This window comes from Amblyraja radiata, chromosome 16, assembly GCF_010909765.2.
Source record: "Amblyraja radiata isolate CabotCenter1 chromosome 16, sAmbRad1.1.pri, whole genome shotgun sequence".
Lineage (NCBI taxonomy): Eukaryota > Metazoa > Chordata > Chondrichthyes > Rajiformes > Rajidae > Amblyraja > Amblyraja radiata.
Genome location: NC_045971.1, coordinates 32394183 through 32420658, shown reverse-complemented (window position 1 = coordinate 32420658; position 26476 = coordinate 32394183). Strand labels below are relative to the sequence as shown.

Below are 26476 nucleotides of genomic sequence, written 5' to 3'. Positions count from 1 at the left end.
CACTGTACCTCAGCACATGAGACAATAATCAATCAATACCTAAATAAGAGAAAATATCCGACTAATTTTGACTGAGTCTGAAGAAGGGTCTCGACCCGAAACATCACCTATTTCCTTCGCGCCATAGATGCTGCCTCACCCGCTGAGTTTCTCCAGCATTTTTGTGTACCTCCAACTAATTTTAAGGAGAGATATGGAGGGTTAGAGAAGTCTAGAGAATGAATTATAGAGTTTGTAGTCTTTGGCAGTAAAGCATCAAAAGTGGGGCTAAAGAAATAGTCTCATCAAGACTGTCACTTTTTTCAGTACCTCTCTTGCTCTAAGATGCTGGAAATGTTTCATAATTCAACTAATAACAAAGATTCTTTATTGAAATAAAAGTGGAGGTTTGATCAAGGCCAACATATCTTCCTATAGTATCTTTCCACAGAGGTAAATACACATTCTATTGTCTACAAAATGTCCTACAGTTACCCATGAAGGCTAGTCTGTCAGCACCTTCCAAACCCATGAACTCTCCCACCAAAAACTAGGGCAATGGTTCAATGGAACACCGCCACCTGCGAATCCTCCCTTTTTCCTTCCTTCTCCCCCCCACCTCCCATCAGTCTGAAGAAGGGTTTCGGCCCGAAACGTCGCCTATTTCCTTCGCTCCATAGATGCTGCTGCACCCGCTGAGTTTCTCCAGCATTTTTGTGTACCTTGTTACACTAATTAACCTCTTGCTGCTTATACACCCACAGAAATTCTTGCTATTCATTTTGATATTAATGCAAGATGGCGATGCCGGCTCGAAGGGCCGAATGGCCTCCTCCTGCACCTATTTTCTATGTTTACTTCCATAATCATAATGTTGTTTTGACCTCTGCTGCAGGCTCCTGATAAAATCTCCAGTCTTGTGGTATATCACTAGCTTGATGCCACTTTGTTGTCCTTTTGATTTATTTCACAAAGACGTACGGGTTTGGAGGTCAATTGGCCACTGTAAATTGTTCCTAGTGTAAAGGGGATGGATGAGAATATGGAATAGTATAGATCTGGTATGGCATGGACTTGGTGGGCCAAAGGGTCTGTTTCCATGCTGTCCATCTTCAAAACCAATGTTAAAACACATTTATACTCCCTAGCTTTTGACCATGCATGAGACTTTGCTCCTGTTTTTAGTGTTTTTAATATTTCTTTATTTTGAATATCTTTACTTACTCCATCTTTTAATTGTTATTATTGGTGTGTATTAACTTTTTTGTCAATGATTAGTGATGTACAGCACTTTGTTGCAACTATGATTGTTTTTAAAGTGCTCTATAAATAAAATTATTATTATTATTATAATCAATCAATCGCTCTGACATTTAGTAAGGAAAAATAATGGAATCCAAACTCTTCAGAACAGACAAAGATGAAGCTCATAGAATTTCTTGGCCAGTCTTGTAGACGTCAATGTTAGTGCAGCATCAGGTTTGGACATCTAATCTATCCTCTCAACTAGTGTAAACTGAGATAGTTGTGGCTTTAAACCAGGAATAGACTCTCCTACTAATGTAAAAAAAATAATGTCAAGCTTCAATACGGCAACTGCCAAAATCATTTTCTTTTTTATCAAACAGGATCAGGATTTATTTAAAAGCAAAGATGAGCCGATCAAACAAAAAAATAATATTTCATATTTTCTCAGATTCATTTTCTTTTGGTTGTATTTTTTTTTTTTACCTTCATGAAGCAGTAAATAAAAGAGGAATTGATAGAGAAGCGTGCGAGCAAAATGCATTCCACACACAAACACATGCATCTGCACGCAAACACAGGTAGAGCCAGAGAGCAACACCATTATTCTGATGGACTGAAGAAGGGTCTCAACCCGAAACGTCACCCATTCCTTCTCTCCAGAATTGCTGCCGGTCCCACTGAGTTACTCCAGCATTTTGTGTCTATTTACTGTTATATAGATAGGCTTTGACACTGAGCAATGTGCTGATGTGTTGTCAAGATGCAACACTCAGCATTAAAACAGAGAAACATAGAAAATAGGTGCAGGAGTAGGCCACTCAGCCCTTCGAGCCAGCACTGCCATTCAATATGATCATGGCTGATCATCCAAAATCAGTACCCCATTCCTGCTTTCTCCCCATTTCCCTTGATTCCGTTAGCCCTAAGAGCTATATCTAACTCTCTCTTGAAAACATCATAGCGTTTGTCTGAAGAATAATACTGATTGCATTTCAGATATAACTTGCTTGCTGTGATCCTTGTTGCAATGTCTTGAGGACATGAATCCCACAGATCCTTATCTCACATCCTTTTGTCTCATTTTCATACCCAGCCTTTGTTACCCATCTTCCAATCAACCCCCTTCATCTGTATCTACTTTCAAGTTCGTTCAACTTTCCGCCCCGTACTTCAATCTGATAGAAGAGCCCTGAACTGAAACGTCGCCTATCCAGATTCTCCTGATTTGCTGCCTATCCCACTGAGTTACTGCTGCAGTTTGTGTTTTATGCTGTGGATTCCAACATCTACAGTTCCTTTTATCTACTCTGAACCTTTCCCTATAATGGGATCACTTGATGGGAGCGATGAGACCACATTTTAATAACTTAACCTAAAGGTGGTATGTCTATCCATGAAGACGCATTCATTTCTACAATGCAAACTATATAAGGTCCAACACCCTTGGTTCCAGAGCTTTGCCTTATTATCCGTGTTGCTGGACCAACAGAGTGATAGGAATGGATCTGCCGGCCCACAATTTCAGTGCCGAACATGATGCCAAATTAATCTCCTCTGCCAACTTGTGATCCATATCTCTCCACTCCCTGCATATCAATGCATCTATCTAAAAACCTCTAAAACGTCACTCTCATCTCTTCCTCCACCACCACCCCTAGTAACATGTTTCACAAACCCATGTATGTATCTTTTAAACATTCCCCCTCTCACCTTCAAGCTTTGCCTTCTCATCATTAACAATTCCATCCTGGGAGAAAGGTTCCAACTGCCTACCCTATCTATGCTTCTCATCATTCTACAGTTTAGTTTAGTTTATGTGAATGGCATGTTGGTCTTCATAACAAGAGGAGTTGAGTATAGGAGCAAAGAGGTCCTTCTGCAGTTGTACAGGGCTCTAGTGAGACCACACCTGTGTGCAGTTTTGGTCTCCAAATTTGAGGAAGGACATTCTTGCTATTGACGAAGTGCAGCGTAGGTTCACAAGGTTAATTCCCGGGATGGCAGGACTGTCATATGCTGAGACAATGGAACGGCTGAGCTTGTATACTCTGGAACTTAGAACGATGAGAGGGGAACTTTTTGAAACATATAAGATTATTAAAGGTTTGGACATGCTAGAGGCGGGAAACATGTTCCCGATGTTGGGGGAATCCAGAACCAGGGGCCACAGTTTAAGAATAAGGGGTAAGCCATTTTGAACGGAGATGAGGAAATACTTTTTCACATAGAGAGTTGTGAGTCAGTGGAATTCTCTGCCTCATAGGGCGGTGGAGGCCGGTTCGCTGGATACTTTCAAGAGAGAGCTAGATAGAGCTCTTAAAGGTAGCGGAGTCAGCGGATATGGGGAAAGGCAGGATTGTGGATGATCAGCCATGATTACATTGAATGGCGGTGCTGGCTTGAAGGGCTGAATGGCCTACTCCTGCACCTATTGTCTATTGTCTATTGTAGAGTTTAGTTTAGAGATACAGTGCAGAAACAGGCCCGGAGTCAGCACCAACCAGCAAACCCCGTATATTAGCACTATCCTACACACTAGGTACAATTTACAATGTTTACCAAAGCCAATTAACCTACAAACCGGTATGTCTTTGGCATGTGGGAGAAATCTGGATCACCTGGGGATAACTCATGCCATCACGGGGGAAAACATACAAACTCCTTATGGACAGCACCTGTAGTCAGGATCAAACCCAATATCTGGCCCTGTAAGACAGTAACACTACCGCTGCGCCATTGTGCTGCCCTAGAACAAAAGACTCTTGACACAATTAATGCTTATTTACACTGAGAAATAATTATAATTGCTGAACACTTTGCAGAATTGTCAAAAAATGCAGGAATTCAGCTGCCAGTTGAGTCTGTGAACTGGGCATCTTCTGCTGGAACATGTTATCATAACCCACCATCGTGCTACCAGAATTATATTACTCCTGATCCTAATGGTTCGATTACCTGATGTTTTGCTTTTAGGTTCTCGAACAGTTAAAAGTGAACATTGATTCTTCTCAGTGCAGTACTGTCGATTTGAAAGTTGAAGAAGAGGGGGTGGACATTAAAGAAGAGGTTCCCGAAGCCGATGAGCCGGTGGAGTGTTTAACGGAAGGTAAAGTACCAGAAAAGAGAACGGAGAGAAGGGAAAAAGGGTGGGAGTGTGACAGACCCATAACCAATGGCATTGGAATTCCAAGTAGCTTTGCCTTATGTGCAATCCTGATTTCTACACTCTCCATTTTTAACACAATGGGCTCCAATTCACGGTCTGCCCTTATATTAATCTGCAAGAATCAAACAGCTATTCATTTGCTACACTTGTGAATGGTCAGGAAGGAACTGCAGATGCTGGTTTAAACCGAAGATAGATACAAAATGCTGGAGTAACTCAGCAGGACAGACAGCATCTCTGGATAGAAGGAATGTTTTGGCTTGAGACCCTTCTTGGGTTGAGGCCCTTCTATACCACCAGGGACGCCATACGATTGGCAACCTCGCCAAAAGTCTGTCTGTTTTTTTGTCTTTTTTTGTTATTTTTAGTGTGTTTTAAACTTTTGTGCAGATGTTCTCCGGTTTGTTTTATGTGGGGGGAGCAGCCGGGGGAATCTTTTTTTCAGTCTCTTACCTTGCCGGAGATGCGATTGGTTTTCAGGTAGTCCCTCCGGTCGCTCTGTGGTCTAACATCATGGAGCTGGAAGCCTCCTCAGGACTATCTTTGAGTCCCACCGCAGGGCGTGGACTTACCATCGGGGCTGATCCCTTGCCTGGGATCGCTCCCACCGCGACCTGCTGACTTTAACATCAAGGGCTCGCAGTCTCGGGAGAGACCGTGTCGGGAAGCTCCAACGACGCAGAGGTTCGACCAGCCCTGACCCGGGGTCCGATCGCCAGCGCGGGGCAGCTGACATTCCCCCCCCCGATACAGGAGCTGATCGCCCCGATGCAGAGGGCTCGACCACCGGCTACGGGAGTAAGATCGTCCCGTCAACGGAAGGCGCGAGGCTCCCGACCGTGGGAGAACAAAGAAGGGAAGAGATTGAACTTATTTTTTCGCCATCCATCACAGTGAGGAATGTGGAGGAGTCACTGTGGTGGATGTTTATGTTAAAATGTATTTTATTGTGTTCTGTTGCTTTTTATTTATATGACTGACTTGGCAAATGAAATGTCTCCAATGTTGCAAAACATACTTGGATAATAAAGTATTATTGTATTGTATTATATTCTTCTGACTGAGCAAAGTCAGCTCAGTCTGAAGAAGGGTCACGACCTGAAACATCACCTGTCTGTCTTTTTTTAAAATTTTTGTCTAGTTAAATGTAATTGTTTGTGTTTTTTAATACTGTTTTTAACTGTGTTTATGTGGGGGGCGGGGTGGAGGGGGAAACTTAAAAAAATCACTTTCCTGCACGGGAGATCCGACCTTTTTCCTGTCGGGTCTCCGTTGTCGTTGGGGCCTAGCATCGTGGAGCGGCCTCCAGCCGGAATGACCTGGGGGCTACAGTCGCGGTGCCTGCGGAGCTGCAGACTACTCACCATCGTGGGGCTGGCCAGCCTCGGAGCGTGGGGAGCGGTGGTGGCTCGCTGCTGCGGCCCGACCCCGGAGCTCGGAAGCTCCAGCTGCACCCGCAGGTCCGGTGGACTAGGACATCGGGAGCTCGCAGGCCCGGGTGGAGACCGCTTTCCGGAGCTCTCGCAACGCGACTTCTCCAGCCTGTGTCGCGGGGTTGGAACGACCCGGAGCGGGGCGTACATCGCCCGGCGCGGCTTTAATGGCCGTGGGACATTCGAACGCCTGCCGGGGGCTCCAACATTGTGACTTTTGGGTCTGGAGCGGGGCCGTACATCGCCCGGCGCGGCTTAAAATGGCCGTGGAACTTACCATCGCCCGCCTGGGGCTTCAACATCGGGAGAAAAATGGTGCAGGGGAGAGAAAAGACTTTGCCTTCCATCACAGTGAGGAGGAGGAGATTCACTGTGATGGATGTTTGTGTAAATTGGATTGTGTGTGTGTGTCTTGTAGGAATTGTCTCTGTTTGTATGGCTGTGGAAACGGAGTTTCATTTGAGCCTTACTGAAGTTCAAATGACATGTAATAAATGTTCATTCATTCATTCATTCATTCATATTCATTCACCCATTCCTTCTATCCAGAGATGCTGCATGTCCCACTGAGTTGCTCCAGCATTTTGTGTCAATCTTGTGAATGGTCTTTGCATTTCAATGTTCCATCTGCAGATTGGGGAACTGAATTTATGCATATCATGTAGTTTCCATGTCGATATGTATCAGAGATGAAATTGAACTGATGCCTTTCTCAGCTAATTGGTGTACACACACACACATACTGAGATTTTTTTTGCACTATTTTTGTTTATCACGTGTATTTTGTGTGTACGTAAGTGTGCGTGTATGTGTATATATATATATATACACACACACACATCTGAATACACACATGCACACGCTTATATGCGTATATATATCTATATATATATATATATACACACGCATACATGCACACAAGCGTACACATAAAAAATAAACAACCAATAATAGTGCAAAAGGACAATACCGATGTCCCCAAGTCTATGTGGTTCAGAGCTTATTGGAGGTTGTAGTGTTTAATAACCCAATGACTGTAGGGATTTATCTGAATTGTTTGCTCCTTGTGCAGGCTGTTTGAGAACATGCCCTTGCCTGGAACTTGATGTAACGAGTGAACGGGGGAAGATGTGGTGGAACTTGAGGAAAACCTGTTTCAAGATTGTGGAGCACAACTGGTTTGAATCATTCATCATCTTCATGATCTTGCTCAGTAGTGGTGCTCTGGTAAGCTGCAACTCTTCCCCTGTATATTGGTATGCATGCTTACGAGCAGATCTTTCAGCTGAAAGTTAGGTTGTATTTAATGCTACAGACAATAAGTAAAAGCTGTTAGTTTGCTTCTAATTCCTTCATACGATAGCTTTAATGTCATAGTCATAGTCAAACATCATGGAAACAGGCCCTTCGGCCCATCTTGCCCATGCAAACTAATATTGCCCCCTCTACACTAGTCCCACTCACCTGCGTTTGACACATATCCCTCTAAACCTGTCCTATCCATGTACCTGTCCAAATTTTTCTTAAAGGTTGCAAAGGTACCTGCCTCAACTACCTCCTCCACCAGCTCATTCCATACATCCACCTCCATTTGTGCAGAAAACTTAGCCTTCAGATTCCTATTAAATCTTTCCTCCATCTCACCTTAAACCCATGTCTTCTGGTTCTCGATTCCCCAAGTCTGTGCAAAAGACTGTGCATTTACCCAATCTTTTCCTCTCATGATTTTGTACACCTCTATAAGATTGCCCCTCATCTGCCACACTCCAAGAAATAAAGTCCTAGCCTGCTCAATCTCTTCCGATGGCTCAGGCCCTCAAGTCCTGGCAATATCTTTCTAAATCTTCTCTGCAAAAGTGTCATCACACCTCACATTCCATATCTTAGTTCTTTCTTGCAATTTCTTGATGGTTGGCAATGCATGCTTTGATTTAAACTGGATAAGTTATAAAATAAACGAAGGATAAATATGTTTCTTTGAGGTTTAAGGAAATTGATACATTTTGACATTCATGAAATCAAACCACATTCTTCATAATTGCATCAACTATACTTCCAAGCCTAGACATTAAACTGCATAGTGTTCTTGATATCAGCAGTCAATGATTAAATAAAGAGCTTCCTTTATGTGAAACATCATGGTGATCTTGTCCACATCACTCCAGCTGTTTAGTTGGATGCTTACCTGTGCCAGTGATGTGATTTCTGCGACTGACATGAAATAAGTGATGAAAGTCTTCATGTAATGCTCCTGTTGGACTGGGAAATGTCAATTTCCACAGGAAAATATGTACTTATCACCCTTTGATGTTAAAACTACTGAAATAGCCATTGACAAGAAACCAAAATGCACTTTCTTTCTATGCTTAAGAGGGAACTGCAGATGCTGGAAAATCGAAGGTAGACAAAAATGCTTGAGAAACTCAACGGGTGAGGCAGCATCTATGGAGCGAAGGAACTAGGCGACGTTTCGGGTCGAGGCCCTTCTTCAGAACTCTGTGCATTTACCCAATCTATCCCTGTCATGATTTTGTACACCTTTATAAGATTGCCTCTCATCCTCCCACACTTCAAAGAGTAAAGTCCTAGCCTGCTCAACCTCTTCCTATGGCTCAGGCCCTCAAGTCCTGGATCCTCTCTGTAAAAGAGTCATCACACCTCACATTCCATATCTTAGTTCTTAGTTCGACCCGAAACGTCACCTATTTCCTTTGCTCCATAGATGCTGCCTCACCCGCTGAGTTTCTCCAGCATTTTGGTCTGCCTTTCTTTAAATGCTCCTATTTCTCGCCACATCCCAAGACGTGCAGGTTGGTAGGTCGAGTGGCCAATGTAAATTGCCCCTAGTATAAAATTATAAAAGGACTGGACAAGCTAGATGCAGGAAAAATGTTCCCAATGTTGGGGGAGTCCAGCACCAGGGGCCAAAGTCTAAGATTAAAGGGGAGGCCATTTAAAACTGAGATGAGAAAAAAACTTTTTCACCCAAAGAGTTGTGAATTTGTGGAATTCTCTGCCACAGTAGGCAGTAGGGGTCAATTCACTGGATGAATTTAAAAGAAAGTTAGATAGAGCTCTAGGGGCTAGTGGAATCAAGGAATATGGGGAGAAGGCAGGCATGGGTTACTGATTGTGGATGATCAGCCATGATCACAATGAATGGCGGTGCAGGCTCGAAGGGCCGAATGGCCTCCTCTTGCACTTATTTTCTATGTTTCTATGTTTCTAACCTTCTAAACTCCAGCGAGTACAGGCCCAGTGCTGTCAAACGCTCATCATATTCTGACCCACTCTTTCCTGGAATAATTCTAGTAATCCTCCTCTGGACCCTCTCCAGAGCCAACACATCCTTTTCCTCAGATATCGGGCAAAAATTTGCTCACAATATTCCAAATGTGGCCTGGCCAGCACCTTGTAGAGCCTCAGCATTACATCTCTGTTTATGTATTCCAGTCCTCTTGATATCAATGCTAACATTGAATTTCCCTTCCTTACTACCTATTCGACTTGAAATTAACTTTTTGGGAGTCCTGCACCAGTACTCCCAAGGCCCTTTGCACCTCCTATTTCAGGATTTTCTCTCCACTTAGAAAATAATCTACGCCTTTATTCTTATTACCAAAATGCACGACTCCGCACTTTGTTACACTGAATTTCATCTGCCTCTTCTCTGCCCACTCTCCTAACCTGTCCAAGTCCTTCTGCACAGCTTCTTCTACACTGCCTGTCCCGCCACCTATCTGCAAACATGGCCACAAAACCTTCAATCCCCTTATCCAAATCATTAATATACGTGAAAAGAAGCGGCCCCAAACCTTTGCAGACCCTTGCGGAATTCCTCTAGTCACTGGCAGCCAACGGGCTCTTTGCCTGCTGCCATTCAGCCAACCCTCTATCCATGGTATTATCTTCCCTTCAATATCATGGGCTCTCATCTTCCTTAGCAGCCTGACGTGCCGCATTTTATCGAAGGCCTTCTGAAAATCTAGGTAACCAACATCTCCAGCCTCCCTCTGTCTGTCCTGCTATTAACTTTTTGGTTTAAGTTTAGAAATACAGCGTGGAAACAGGCCCTTTCGGCCCACCCGGTCCGCGCCAACCTGCGATCCCCACACATTAACACTATCCTGTATCCACTAGGGACAATTTTACACATAGACCAAGCCAATTAACCCACAAACCTGTACGTCTTTGGAGTGTGGGAGGGAACCGAAGATCTTGGAGAAAACCTACACAGGTCACAGGGAGAACGTACAATTTCCGTACAGACAGCACCTGTAGTCGGGATCGAACCCGGGTCCCTGGCGCTGCATTCGCTGTAAGGCAGCAACTCTTCCGCTGCGCCACCGTGCCACCCTTGTTAACTTCTTAACAAAATAATAATGTGCGGTTTAAGCTGCAGGGAATGTTCATACCATCACCTTGTGAACACCATGAGATCTTCGGTTTGCTCCCACACTGCAAAGAAGTATAGGATTGTAGATTAATTGGCTTGGTATAAATGTAAATTTGTTCCTAGTGTGTGTAGGATAATGTTAATGTGCGGGGATCGCTGGTTGGTGCGGACTCGATGGGCCGAATGGCCTGTTTCTGCTCTGTACCTCTAAACTAAACTAATTACTTGTGTAATTGTACAATGTCTTAACTTGGCTCCTTGGAAACACAGCCTAAATTCTAAATTTGCTTACAGGCTTTTGAAGACATCTACATAGAAGACAGGAAGACAATTAAGATACTGCTTGAATATCTTGACCAAGTATTTACATACGTCTTTGTGGTGGAAATGTTACTCAAATGGACTGCTTATGGATTCAAAACATACTTCACCAATGCATGGTGTTGGCTTGACTTTATGATTGTTGACGTAAGTATTACAAAGTATTACAAAAAAAAACAATAACTCACAAGGCAAATAAATAAAATATAAACCCCAAATGAGTTTAGATTTAAAATGTTTTGTTCTGATTCACCCTTGACAATTAACAGTAATTTCATATTATTTTAATTTGGATTGATTTGATTAGCGGTTACTGATCACTGCAGCCAAAGAACACAACTTGCACCAGCACTCTCATTAATCGACAACAAACATCATAATGTGATAGCAGTTCAATTAGCCAAGCACAACCTTGACTGAACGAGCCTAGTTTACATATTAATTTGGGATGAATATCAGAGTAACTTTAACGATCATGAAAATTGACAAACGGCCAGCCAGGGGTCAACAGTTTGGGTTCCTGCCAAGAAGCTGGGTACGTACAAAAGACTCTGAATCATATCCCCAGTCAGTGCCACCAAACACACTATTTTAAAGCACTCCACTTCCGAAATCTGATTCCATTAAAGTCAATGGAATCGAATTTCGGAAGTGGTCGACAATACACTGACGCTCATGAACGGTCTTTTGTAGCACAACCAAACAAGGATGAATGTGGCCATTCGGATCATACTATGGAGTATTTTGGATTTTTACGAGTGGCACCGGTCATAAACACATTTAAGAATAGCAGAGATTATGCAATGTGACACCATTAAGTCAGGCCTCCTTAGAGCGATGAAAGGGAATTGGTTTTGCCTGCGATTCTATTAAATATAGACATTCACAAAAATATGCCCCAAGATTCGTTATGCTGCATTGATGATTTTTATTTAACCATCACAGAAAAAGGCCTGGGTAGAGAGGATGTGGCAAGGATGTTTCCACTCGTGTGTGGGACCAGAGGTCATGGCCTCTAAATTGAAGGGTGTTCCTTTAGGAAGGAGATGAGGAGTCAAAGGATTTCTTTAGATGGTGGTGAATCTGTGGAATTCATAGCCACAGAAAGCTGTGAAGACCAAGGCAATTGATATTCCTGAGATAGATAGATACTTAATTAGTACATGTGTCAGAGGTTATGGTGAGAAGGCAGGAGAATGGGTTTAGGAGGTAGAAATAGATCAGCCATGATTGAATGGCGGAGTAGACTTGATGGACCGAATGACCTAATTCTGCTCCTAGAACTTATGAACATGAAAATTGATAAGACCTATTTCAATGTAAAAATATTATAACTGTTTGCTGAATTTGAATGTGATTGACATCAATTTCAAAATAAAATAAATTTGAACAGCAGTGGTTGGAATATCCCAAAGGATTCACAGACAATGACTGATGTCAATCATACTTCATCTGCCTCGTCCTGGGAGCAATTATTCTATAATTGTTACAATTTTCCTAAATCAACTTTCTCAGTTCAAGGGATTATATTTTAGACAGTAAGTGATATCAGTTTAGTTTATTGTCACATGAACCAAGGTACAGTGAAAAGTTTTTGTTGTGTGCTAGCCAGTCAGCGGAAAGACAATACATGATTACAATCAAGCCATCTACAGTGTACAGATAGATGATAAAGGGAATAACATTTAGTGCAAGATAATGCCAGTAAAGTCCGATCAAAGATAGTCCATGGGTCACCTGCAACCTCCGGCAACCACCTGCAACCTCCGGGAACTGCACAGAAACCTTGGGTGGGGCACAAAGTCTCCAGAGGTTTCCGTTCAGGCTTCCTAAGTGGGACAGGGGCATTACTTTACAAATTATTTGTACAAGCCTTCAGGATTAATGACAGTGTCTGTTCTTAATACATTTAAGGTGTCGTTGATCAGCCTGGCTGCAAAGATCCTTGGTTATGATCAATTAGGACCCATCAAGTCCCTCCGGACTCTGAGAGCCCTGAGACCACTCAGAGCTTTGTCTCGCTTTGAGGGGATGCGGGTAAGTTAATCACGTTTTTATTCAAGCAACATTTCTCAATCAGAATATCTGCAAAAACTTTTACGTTTTGCTTCACATTATTTAGAAAGAAACAGTGGATCTTTCTAAATCAAATTGTGATGAAACTTTTATAGTACTTAATCCATATAAGTCCATATCAAGTGTTATCCTATCTCTGTATGCCGTTCAATGGCCAGAGGTTGAGTTGGTGCACTGGAGACAGTGATGAATCTCACCACTAATATGCAGAGATATTCAAAGCCCTGTTCCAGAGTGGTGACTGAGTTCCTTGATTTTCAGAGACGAGGGCAGCCTGATAGAGAACTATGAACCCTCAGGGAATCGGTACTACCAGTCTCCCTCAATGGCATTTGATGTCCAACATAGAAGGTATCAGTAATTAAGATCTCAGTGTCCAAAGGTTCCTGAAGTTTCTGAGGAGACACAGTATTTGTTTTTCCACATACTGCCTGGGTGAATAAGTGTTCATATAGATTGACGACTCATCATAAAAACTTCCCCATTGCCATTTACATTCATTAATGGAAGTAGAGGTGGAGTGTTTATCTGTACATAACTAAAACTCTGATCTTGTGCTCTTCCGGTTTGCGTGGTCTTTCTATTGGCTCAAAAACGGTAAACATTACGCTATGATTGTTACAGCTCACTCACCATTCTCCTGTGCTGCAAGTGCACCAAGTTTCGTTCCGATCGGTGGTCTATTGTAAAAGTTAGCGAGGTTTAAAAATCTTAAAAACCGCGCCTGCGCAGATCGATCTCCGCCCCTTCCTGCGCCATCCCGGAGAATCTGATCCCGGCGGAGGAGAGTGCCCAGCGACCAGCACCTGCTGGGAGACCCAAATGCACCGCCATCGCAACGCCAGTTCCAGCCATTTCTACCTCTCGTCCCCCTCGCTGGCTCCTGCCTCCCTCCCCTGAGATACCCCCCTGCTCCCTCACAACCCCATCTTTTCTCCGAGCTCTGCCCCCCCCCCGACCCCACACCCCTCCCCCCGCACATATGCACCCCGCTCACACACCTCCGTCCCGCTGCCCACACACCCCTCCCACCCACCCACACATGCCCCTCCCCCACCACTCCCACCCACATACGCCCTTCCCTCCCCACCCCCCACCACCCCCGCCCACGCAATCCCACCCCCACACCCCTCTACCCCTACAACCCCCCTCCCCCCACAACCCCCCTGCCCCCACAAAACCCTGCCCCCACAAAACCCTCACAAAACCCTTTCAGCCCACTCTTCCAACTGGCCTAAATCTCTCTGTAGACTTTGAAAATCGACTTCATTATCCACAACACCACCTGTCTTAGTATCATCTGCATACTTACTAATCCAATTTACACACACCATCATCCAGATCATTGATGTACATGACAAACAACAGTGGACCCAACACAGATCCCTGTGGCACCCCACTAGTCACTGGCCTCCAACCTGACAAACAGCCATCCACCATTACTCTCTGGCATCTCCCATTCAGCCACTGTTGAATCCATCTTGCTACTCCACCATTAATACCCAACAATTGAACCTTCTTAACCAACCTTCCATGAGGAACCTTGTCAAAGGCCTTACTGAAGTCCATATGTACAACATCCGCGGCTTTACCCTCATCAATTTCCCGAGTAACCTCTTCAAAAAATTCAAGAAGATTAGTCAAACATGACCTTCCAGGCACATATCCATGTTGACTGTTCCTAATCAGACCCTGTTTATCCAGATGCTTATATATATTATCTCTAAGTAGTCTCTCACTAGACAGTCTAGTTTATAATAAATACCCAACTGAAATCTAGTTTTGATTGGACAGATGCAGAGAAAATATTTTTATATGTGGGGGGACACGAAAAACAGATCTGATAAGTCACTGATGAATTCAATAAGAAATTCAGGAGGAACTTGTGCATTTGATGCTTGGTTAGAATGTGTGACGAACAGCCACAAATATTGTGGGAGTGGAGTGAGTAGTGTAGATGTAGTAAGAATAAATAAATACCATTGAAGAATATATTCAATGGTATATGGACACACTGTTCTGTTTTGTATTTATTTATGCCTACTATATTCTGTTGTGCTGAAGCAAAGCAAGAATGTCATTGTCCCATCTGGGACACATGACAATAAACTCTCTTGAATCTTGGTAAGTGACTGCAGTCGAAAGGCAATGTTAACTGGTTGAAATCAATTCAGAATCGAACATTGGAATAATGTGTAGGAAGGAACTGCAGATGCTGTTTTAAACCAAAAACAGACACAAAAGACTGGAGTAACTCAGCGGGTCAGGCAGCATCTCTGGAGAAAAGGAATAGGTGATGTTTCTGGTTGAGACCCTTCTTCAGACTAAGAGTCAAGGGAAAATGGGAACGAGAGATGTAGATGGTATTTAGGGCAAATGATTGGAAGAGATGCAAAAAGCAACGATAATCAAGGGACTGTGGGGCACACTATCGGCCATTGTCGGCTGTGGGATGGGTGGTAATAGAAACATAGAAAATAGGTGCAGGAGTAGGCTATTCGGCCCTTAGAGCCTGCACCGCCATTCAATATGATCATGGCTGATCATCCACTCAGTATCCTGTACCTGCCTTCTCTCCATACCCCCTAATCCTTTAGCCACAAGGGCCACATCTAACTCCCGCTTAAATATAGCCAATGAATTGGCCTCAACTACCTTCTGTGGCAGAGAATTCCAGAGATTCACCACTCTCTGTGTGAAAAATGTTTTTCTCATCTTGGTCCTAAAAGATATCCCCTTTATCCTTAAACTGTGACCCCTTGTTCTGGACTTCCCCAACATCGGGAACAATCTTCCTGCAACTAGCCTGTCCAACCCCTTAAGAATTTTGTAAGTTTCTATAAGATCCCCCCTCAATCTTCTAAATTCTAGCGAGTACAAGCCGAGTCTATCCAGTCGTTCTTCATATGAAAGTCCTAACATCCCAGGAATCAGTCTGGTGAACCTTCTCTGTACTCCCTCTATGGCAAGAATGTCTTTCCTCAGATTAGGAGACCGAAACTGTACGCAATACTCTAGGTGTGGTCTCACCAAGACCCTGTACAACTGCAGTAGAACCTCCCTGCTCCTATACTCAAATCCTTTTGCTATGAATGCTAACATAGCATTCGCTATCTTCACTGCCTGCTGCACCTGCATGCCTACTTTCAATGACTGGTGTACCATGACACCCAGGTCTTGTTGCATCTCCCCTTTTCCTAATCGGCCTCCATTCAGATGTGGAATTGGAATAAACTAAACAAGGATAAAATGATGCAGTGGTGATCATCACCAACTTTCAGAAAGAGCTAAAAAATCCTGGAGATACTCAGCAGGTCAGACAGCATCTGAATGGGGCCATTTGACCTGGAATGACAACTTTAGTTTTAGAGATATAGCGCAGAAGCAGGTCCTTCGGCCCACCGAGTACACGCCGACCTGCGAAACCCACACACTAACACTATTCTACACTCAAGGGACAATAATTTTACCAAGCCAATTTTTGCTATGAATGCTAACATAGCATTCGCTATCTTCACTGCCTGCTGCACCTGCATGCCTACTTTCAATGGCTGGTGTACCATGACACCCAGGTCTTGTTGCATCTCCCCTTTTCCTAATCGGCCACCATTCAGATAATAGTCTACTTTTCTGTTTTTGCCACCAAAGTGGATAACCTCACATTTATCCACAGTATATTGCATCTGCCATGCATTTGCAACTCACCCAACCCATCCAAGTCACCTTGCAGCCTCCTAGCATCCTCCTCATAGCTAACACTGCCCCCCAGCTTTGTGTCATCTGCAAACTTGGAGATGTTGCATATAATTCCCTCGTCCAAATCATTAATATATATTGTAAATAGCTGGGGTCCCAGCACTGAGCCTTGCGGTACCCCACTAGTCACTGCCTGCCATTCTGAAAAGGACCAATTTACTCCTACTCTTTGCTTCCTGTCTGCCAGCCAGTTCTCTACCCACATCAATACTGAATCCCCAATATCATGTACTTTAAGTTTGTATACTAATCTCTTATGTGGGACCTTGTCGAAAGCCTTCTGAAAGTCCAGATATAACACATCCACTGGTTCTCCCTTATCCACTCTACTAGTTACATCCTCGAAAAATTCTATTAGATTCGTCAGACATGATTTATCTTTCATAAATCCATGCTGACTTTGTCCAATGATTTCACCACTTTCCTAATGTGCTGCTATCCCATCTTTAATAACTGACTCTAGCAGTTTCCCCACTATCGATGTTAGACTAACTGTTCTGTAATTCCCCATTTTCTCTCTCACTCCCTTTTTAAAAAGTGGGGTTACATTAGCTACCCTTCAATCCTCAGGAACTACTCCAGAATCTAAAGAGTTTTGAAAAATTATCACTAATGCATCCACTATTTCTGGGGCTACTTCCTTAAGTACTCTGGGATACAGCCTATCTGGCCCTGGGGATTTATCGGCTTTTAATCCATTCAATTTACCTAACATCATTTCCTGGCTAACCTGGATTTCACTCAGTTCCTCCATCTCACTTGACCCCAGGTCCCCTGCTATTTCCGGCAGATTATTTATTTCCTTAGTGAAGACAGAACCAAAGTAGTTATTCAAATGGTCTGCTATGTCCTTGTTCCCCATGATCATTTCACCTGTTTCTGACTGCAAGGGACCTACATTTGTTTTAACTAATCTTTTTCTCTTCACATACCTATAAAAACTTTTGCAGTCAGTTTTTATGTACCTTGCCAGTTTTCTTTCATAATCTATTTTCCCTTTCCTAATTAACCATATAACAAACCATATAGCAATTACAACACAGAAACAGGCCATCTCGGCCCTACAAGCCCGTGCCGAACAATTATTTTCCCTTAGTCCCACCTGCCTGCACTCATACCATAACCCTCCATTCCCTTCTCATCCATATGCCTATCCAATTTATTTTTAAATGATACCAACGAACCTGCCTCCACCACTTCCACTGGAAGCTCATTCCACACCGCTATCACTCTCTGAGTAAAGAAGTTCCCCCTCATGTTACCCCTAAACTTCTGTCCCTTAATTCTGAAGTCATGTCCTCTTGTTTGAATCTTCCCTATTCTCAAAGGGAAAAGCTTGTCCACATCAACTCTGTCTATCCCTCTCATCATTTTAAAGACCTCTATCAAGTCCCCCCTTAACCTTCTGCGCTCCAGAGAATAAAGACCTAACTTATTCAACCTTTCTCTGTAACTATAAAAACTTTTGCAGTCAGTTTTTATGTTCCCTGCCAGTTTTCTTTCATAATCTATTTTCCCTTTCCTAATTAAGCCCTTTGTCCTCCTCTGCTGGACTGAATTTCTCCCAGTCCTCTGGTAGACTGCTTTTTTGGGCTACTTTGTATGCTTTATACAATGAGCTTTATGCTTTATGTAATGAATTATACAGACAGAGAAAGTAACTAGTAAAACTAGTACTATTTCCTCATGCCAAAAATAGAGATGCTGCCTGACCTGTTCAGCCTTTTGTGTCTGGATTAGAATAATACGACCGGTTTCTCTGATGTAAACTTGGACTATACCATGCAATAATAAATTAGCAGTAACGTCTTGTCATAGATGCATATTTGAACAATTATACTTAGTAAACTGTGGCACTTAACTCTTTCCATTTATTTTTATAGGTGGTCGTGAATGCATTGGTCGGAGCTATTCCATCCATTATGAATGTGCTGCTGGTTTGCCTTATCTTCTGGCTGATTTTCAGTATCATGGGAGTGAACTTGTTTGCCGGGAAGTATTTCAAATGTATAAACACCACAGACTCTAAAATGTTCCCTATTGATGTAATAAATAACAAAACGGATTGTGAAAATCACATTTCAATGTATCCCGATGAAGTCCGATGGGTCAATGTTAAGGTGAACTTTGACAATGTTGGTCAGGGGTACCTATCCTTGCTGCAAGTGGTAAGTGAAACAACACATTGCTGTATTAGATAATTCACTTCTTTTAATATTTGTACTGGTGATTATTTTCAGCTATGGGTGGTAGTCTGAGGGGAATTGAATAGGCCTCAATGTCTGTAATGAAAGGGGTACAGAAAGGGTATAGGCAACGTTTCGGGCTGAAACCCTTCTTTGATTTTCCAGCTTCTGCAGTTCCTTCTTAAATACAATGTAATAGCATTCAATTAACCATCGGTATAACTCTATCTTAAAACTTAATTCATTTATTAGGGAATCCGACAGTGTATAATTCTATTATGTGAATTGCTAGTAATGCCATTAATGTTCGGCTGAATCCAACATGATTTAATGCAGTAAAGCATCTTTGATCATTTCTGGTAAATTACGCGAGTAATCCAATAGTAATCGAGACTGAGCATTTAGAATATCAATACCAACTCTGCCAATGTAACCACTAGAATGTCTTGGCTCAGTATCTCCTGGATTGAGATGAGGGAGGAGGTGCCGGGGCAGGTGTTACATCTCCTGCGGTTGCAGGGGAAAGTACCTGGGGAGTGGGTGTTTTAGGGTGGAACGGATGAATGAACCAAGGAGTTGCCGAGGGAGCGGTCTCTGCAGAAGGTGGAAAGAGGTGGGAATGGGAGGATGTGACTGGTTATGGGATTATGTTAGTGACAGAAATGTCGGAGAATGATGTGTTGTATGCGGAGGCTGGTGGGATGAAAGGTGAGGACCAAGGGGAACTCTATCCTTGCTCCGTCTGGAGGGGAGGAGGAGCGAGAGCAGAATACTGAGGTGATGCAGGTGAGCGATCCATCGATGACAACCAGGGGAAACTATATTCACGAAAGAATGAGGACATCTTGAATGTCCTGGAGTGAAAAGCCTCTTCTTTGGAGCAGGTGTGATGCAGATGGAGAAACTGAGAATAAGGGATAGTGCCAGGGTGGGGGGAAGTGCAGTCCAGATAATTGTGGAAGTTTGTGGGTTTGGAGTGGACATCAGTTGATAGTCTAACCCGTGACAGAAAGATCAAGGAAGGGGAGAGACAGAGAGCCATACATCAGCCCAACTTGCCCACACCGGTCAACATGTCCCAGCTACACTCGGCCCACCTGCCCGTGTTTGTCCCATATCCCTCCAAACCAGTCCTATACATGTACCTGTCAAATTGTTTCCTAAACGTTGGGATAGTCCCAGCCTCAACTCTGGCAGCTCGCTCCACACACCCACCACTCTTTGTGTGAAAAAGTTACCCCTCAGATTCCTATTATATCTTTTCCCCCTATATCCGCTGATCCTTGATTTCCCTTCTCTGGCAAGTCTCTGTGCGACATGTGTCAGAGATAGTCCAGGGGAAATTGAGGGCAGGATAGAATTTAGCGATAAAGGTAATGAAATCAATATATGTCATCCAGTCCTTTTATACTTTTATACGTTTCTATAAGATCCCCGCTCATCATTTCTAAATTCCAGTGAATACATGCCCAGTCTTTCCAATCTTTCCTCATATGACAGTTCCGCCATCCTGGGGATTAACCTCGTGAACTGCCTCAATAGCAAGGATGTGCCTCAAATTAGGAGATCAAAACTGCACACAATACTCCAGGTGCGGTCTCACTAGGGCCCTGTACAACAGCAGAAGGACCTTTTTACTATACTCAAATCCTCTCATTATGAAGGCCAACATGCCATTAGCTTTCTTCACTGCCTGCTGTATCTGCATGTTTACTTTCAGTGACTGGTGTACAAGGACACCCAGGTCTTGTTGCACTTCCCTTTTTCCTAATCTGATACCATTGAGATAATAATCTGCCTCCTTGGTCTTGCCGCCAAAATGGATAACCTCACAATTATCTACATTATACTGCATCTGCCATGCATCTGCTCACTCACTCAACCTGTCCAAGTCACCTTGAAAGCTCCTTGCACTCTCTTCGCAGCTCACACTGCCACCCAGTTTTGTGTCATCTGCAAATTTGCTAGTGTTACTTTTAATTCCATCATCTAAATCATTAATATTTTTTGTAAATAGTTGCGGCCCCAGCACCGAGCCTTAAGACACTGCACTCGCCACTGCCTGCCATTCCGACAGTGACCCGTTTATTCCTACTCTTCGTTCCCTGTCTGCAACCAATTCTCTATCCATGTCATTACCCTACCCCCAACATCACGTGCTCTAACATTACCCACTAATCTCCCGTGTGGGACCTTATCAAAGGCTTTCTGAAAGTCCAGATACACCACATCCACTGGCTCTCCATCATCCATTTTACTTTTCACATCCCTTTCATAAATCCATGCTGACTTGGACTGATCCTTTTACTGCTATCCAAATGCGCCGTTATTACTTCTTTAATAATTGACTCCAGTATCTTCCCCACCACCGAAGTCAGGCTAACTGGTCTATAATTCCCCATTTTCTCTCTCGCTCCTTTCTTGAAAAGTGGGATAACATTAGCTATCCTCCAATCCACAGGAACTGATCCTGAATCTATAGAACATTGGAAAATGATCACCAATGCGTCCACAATTTCTAGAGCCACCTCCTTGAATACCCTGGGTTACAGACCATCAGGCTCTGGGGAGCCTTCAGTCCCTTCAGTCTTCCCAATACTATTTCTCGCCTAATGCAAATTCTTTCAGTTCCTCTGTCTCCCTCGATCCTCTGTCCTCTAGTATATCTGGGAAATTGTTTGTGTCTTCCTTTAGTGAAGACAGAATCAAAGTACCTGTTCAATTCTTTTGCCATTTCCGTGTTCCCCAATTTCACCTGTTTCTGCCTTCCAGGGACCCACATTTGGCTTTACTCATCTTTTCCTCTTAACATACTGAAAGAAGCTTTTACTATCCTTCTTTATATTCTTGGCCAGCTTACCCTCGTACTTCATCTTTTCACCCCGTATTGCCCTTTTTGTTGCCTTCTGTTGTCCTTTGAAAGTTTCCTAATCCTCTGGCTTCCCGCTACTCTTTGCTATGTTATATACCTGATCTTTTAGTTTTATTCCATCCATAACTTCCCTTGTCAGCCACGGTTGCCTCCTACTCCCCTTAGAATCTTTCTTCCTCTTTGGAATGAAATGATCCTGCATCTTCTGGATTATGCCCAGAAATACCTGCCATTGCTGTTCCACTGACATTCCTGCTAGGATCCCTTTCCAGTCAGCCTTGGCCTGCTCCTCTCTCATGCCTTCATAATCCCTTTGTTCTGCAACACTGGCACTCCTGATTTTACCTTCTCCCTCTCAAATTGCAGATTTAGACCATATTATGGTCCCTACCTCCTAGCAGTTCCTTTACCTTGAGTTCCCTTACTAAATCAGGTTCATTAGACAACACAAAACCAGAATTGCCTTCTCTCTGGTAGGCTCCAGTACAAGCTGCTCTGAGAATCCATCTAGGATAGTTATGTCCCTGTCCCACTTAGGAAACCTGAACGGAAACCTCTGGAGACTTTGCGCCCCACCCAAGGTTTCTGTGCGATTCCCGGAGGTTGCAGGTGGTTGCCGGAGGTTGCAGGTAGTGGAAGCAGGTAGGGAGACTGACAAAAACCTCCGGGAACCTTCGGGAACCGCACGGAAACCTTGGTTGGGGCACAAAGTCTCCAGAGGTTTCAGTTCAGGGTTCCTAAGTGGGACAGGGGCATTAGATTGCAAGCATTGCAACCTTGGTTGATTGAGATATCTTAAATGTGTTAAAAGGATTACAACCCTTTTATGAAGTGCAATCATTTTAAAAACCTCTTATATTTTAAATAGCATATATATCCTTTAATTATTTAAGAAATGTTGGTTCAAATATGTTTCTGTGCAGGAAGCATTGCTTCCAGTATTAACGGAATAATGTAGGAGTAGAAATTACTGGAAATGCTGTCATTTGCAGCAAAAAAGCAAGTTAATGGCCACATAGAAATTGTTCCTCCTAATCATCCAATAAATAGTTGTCAAATAGAACAGTTGAAACCTGCATCAAAACAGTTCGTGTAACACCAGCGAACAATATTATAAAAGGATAAAAAGGAATTAAAAAGACCAATTGGCAGCAGTTTTTCATCATTCTTTCCGATGACCACCAAAATAATGAAGATGAAGATGTTAATATTCAATAAGGCTAGAAATACGTGAACTAATTCAGATGGAGCCAACCGTTTGTAATCAATTGTAACATCACACTAATGCCTCCTAATAATGATACATTTGTGGTCTGGCAACACACACATGGGAAGCGATGGGAGAAAGCATCTTTTACAGGAACAATGCAAAGGAACAAGGAAATATCATCCACACTAGATGGCTTCAAATGAGGATTTGGTGATAATGATGATGATATGTTATTGTTACGTGTGCCTCGGTGCAGTGAAAGTCTTTGTTTGTGCATATAAAGTACACAACAGAGTCACCACGAAAGTACTCACAAAGTGACAGAAAGTACTCCCTTCTTCATCCCCCCTATCGAGCGAGAGATTGGGTGCCCCACACAGAGCTGGCCGTCTAGCTAACCAGCCATCCACCTGTCCAAGTATCTTGCAATCTAGTTCTGTAGCTATCAATCTAGCTATTTATCTACCTACCTAGCTATCTGGCTTGCACACTATCTACCTATCTGTTTATCTAGCCTATCTATCTAGCTATCCAGCAAGCTAGCTAACTAACCTAGCCAGCTATTTATCTAGCCAGCTATTTATCTGGCACTTGTCATCTAGCTGGCTCTCTAGGCATCTGTCTATGGCTAACCAGCTGAAGAGCGAGCAAGGTCTATCTAGCTTACTCTCTTGAGCGAAAAAGAGAGCACACCCTCTGCCTATCTAGCTAAGGATCTGTCTAGCTATCCACCATCCAGCTACCTGCTGCTAGCTATCTGGCTATCAGGTATTCTACCTAAAGCTATCTATCTAACTAGCTACTAAGATCTATCAAATTCATTCTCTCGAGCAAAAGAGAGAGCGTAACGCCACAGAGAACTGCCTATCTAGATAACAAGCGATCCGGATATCTATCCTGCTGACTAACAATCCAGCTCTGTATCTACCTCTATCTAACTAGCTCCACCTCGAGGCTCTGACTGCCGCGACTCCAAACTCGAGGGCCCCAGCCATGCATCCCAGAATCCACGATACAGCAGCCAATCCATTCTAACTGCGCTCTTCTGTCTTGTTATAAATTTCTATTGATCATACTAATTTCCTTGCACAGTATTTCTATGATTTATTTTCATCCACATTCCAAATAAATGTACACTTTGCAATATATATTATTTGTGCCAAAGCAAGCAGCGTAATCTAATGCAATGTGGAGATCAATTACACTTTAAAGTGACTCTTTAGAATTAGCATTAACATTGATTCATTTTGTGAAAGAAAATGCCTTCTGTCTAATCTTGTTCATTGCTTTCTTAATTTTGTTCCCGTAAGGCAACCTTTAAAGGCTGGATGGACATAATGTATGCTGCTGTTGACTCTCGAGATGTGAGTACATAGGTCTACATTAAAACCATTAATTTAAAATATTCATTAACCTAAACAAATTATTATCTTGACTGTGCTGAGATGGTCAAAATGACTTAAACCTCACACATTAAAAGACTTGAGTGGAAGTATGGTGGCTTTCCCCACTTTCTATTGCTTTCTCCACATGCCTCTGTACTGTTAATGGACTCAATACCTTTAATTGACTTCAGATGAGAACTTGGTCTGTCAAAAGCAATATATTATCTTTAAATCCTACGGCTGCAGATATTATATCACCTCACCAAGGTAATTCTTTTTATTGAAGTTTCAAAGTATTTCTCTTGGGATAATTACAATTAATAATTCCTTATTTAGAAATCCAAATGTCATTAAAATCTGTACAGGATTCTGGTAAAGTATAGACATTGATTGATTGATTGAATCGATTGAAAGATACAGCATGGGAACAGGCTCTTTGGTCCACTGAGTCCACGCTGTCTATTGATCACATTCATACTAGTTCTATATTATCCCAAAGTTGAAGGAATATTTCATTTGGCCCTTCTAGTAGCTTTTACACTGTGTTCAAAACTGAAGCATTTAGTGGTGACTGTATGAAACAACAAAGACTCAGTAGGATGTATGGGGATCAGACATTTGTGGTTTTTCCAAGATGTAGAATTTACCTCAACTCCAATTCTAAAGCTCCACGATGTTGTTATTGCTCTGGGTCATCTCATGCAAATATGAATGGCGTGACAATTGTCGTCTGGTATTTCTACAACCCATTCAGGTGAAGTAGAGTGGTTCAGAACTGCTTCTGCTGTGAGACCTGCAGCAAATTTCAGCTGCAGGATTTTTACATTCAAACATATTTTTGGCTGAGGTCTCATTGGGTGATCGGTGGGGAATAAGGAGAACTTGTGGCCAGTAGACCTCCTGTGGATAAGTAGTGGGAGGGAGAAGGAATTTATTCGTTTAGTTTAGAGATACAGCGCGGCAAAAGCCCTTCGGCCCACCGAGTCCGCACCGACCAGCGATCCCCGCACATTAACACTACCTCACACACACTAGGGACAATTTTACGTTGATACCAAGCCAATGAACCTACAAAACTGTATGTCTTTGAAGTGTGGGAGGAAACCGAAGATCTTAGAGAAAATCCACACAGGTCATGGGGAGAACGTGCAAACTCTGCACAGACAAGCACCCCGAGTCAGGATCGAACCTGAATCTCTGGCGCTGTGAAGATATAGATACATGATAAGGAAATAACGTTTAGCGCAAAGTAAAGCCAGCAAAGTTCGATCGAGGGTCACTAAAGAGGTGGATAGTAGGTGAGAACTGCGGAGTAAATGACAGATGATGTTTCGGGTCGGGACCCATTTTCAGACTGATGAAGTAGCTCTGACTCAACCTTATAGGGATCCTGTGATCTGGTGTGAAGACCTACATCTCTCTCAGGTGTCTTAATATGGTCACACAAGGCCATCTGGGTTTTACATTCAGATGTGCCTGTCAGCACAAGGTGGCATAGTGGTGCAGCTTGTTGGTTTAGTTTAGTTTATTGTCATGTATACCGAGGTACAGTGAAAAGCTTTTTGTTGCGTGCTATCCATTCAGCGGAAAGACAATACACGATTATAATCGAACCGTCCACAGTCTACAGATGCATGTTCATGGAAATAATGTTTAGTGCAAGATAAATCCAGTAAAGTCTGATCAAAGATGGTCCGAGAGTCACCAATGAGGTACATAGTAGTCAGGATTGCTCTCCAGTTGCGCTAGGATGGTTTAGTTGTCCGATAACAGCTGGGATGCAAAACAAACCTGAAAATAGTTGCTCCTGTGAATCGTGCCAGGAAATGTCAGTCACAGACACTGGAAAAAATGTGTTAGATGATTGAATTTCCTGGCATGTGTCCGTTCTTGGGAGAAGTGGGAGGAAGCAATACACCTAAATTCACAGAGAGCAAGGCCCAGAAATTAGACTACTGTTGGATTATATTGCTTTCAATTGGGTAATGTATCTATGGTTTGGAGTTGCAAAGCACTCACAATTACTATCTTTTTCAATTATATTTAATGTCACATTAAGATATACAAGGATTTGCTATATTTTACACATGTAGGTCATGTTACAGCTATATAAGACATTGATGAGGCCACATTTAGAGTATTGTGTTCAGTTTTGGTCACCATTTTATAGGAAAGATGTCAAGATGGAAAGGGTGAAGAGAAGATTTACGAGGATGTTGCCAGGACTCAAGGGCCTGAGTGAGAGGTTGAGCAGGCCAGGACTTTATTCTTTGGAGCACAGGAAGTTGAGTTGTGATCTTATAGAGGTGTATAGGATCATGAGAGGAATAGACAGAGAAAATGCCACCGTGCCGCCCTATACCAGTATAAACCAGCATCTGCAGGTCCTTCCTGCACATTTTGTCTCCATAGACATTTCTCCTCAAAGAAATATAGCTGTGAGCTTGG

The 26476-nt window shown here is 42.9% G+C and overlaps 1 protein-coding gene across 1 annotated transcript in view; it reads left to right on the top strand.

Moving 5' to 3' along the window:
* The window catches only part of LOC116982098 (sodium channel protein type 4 subunit alpha-like), a 247527-nt gene that overhangs the window by 195583 nt on the left and 25468 nt on the right, over positions 1–26476 (top strand). The window contains exons 17-22 of the mRNA XM_033035415.1: positions 4201–4333; positions 6899–7053; positions 10517–10690; positions 12458–12580; positions 18259–18543; positions 23954–24007. Coding sequence (XP_032891306.1) covers positions 4201–4333; positions 6899–7053; positions 10517–10690; positions 12458–12580; positions 18259–18543; positions 23954–24007 — 924 coding nt within the window. The remainder of the gene's footprint in view (positions 1–4200; positions 4334–6898; positions 7054–10516; positions 10691–12457; positions 12581–18258; positions 18544–23953; positions 24008–26476) is intronic.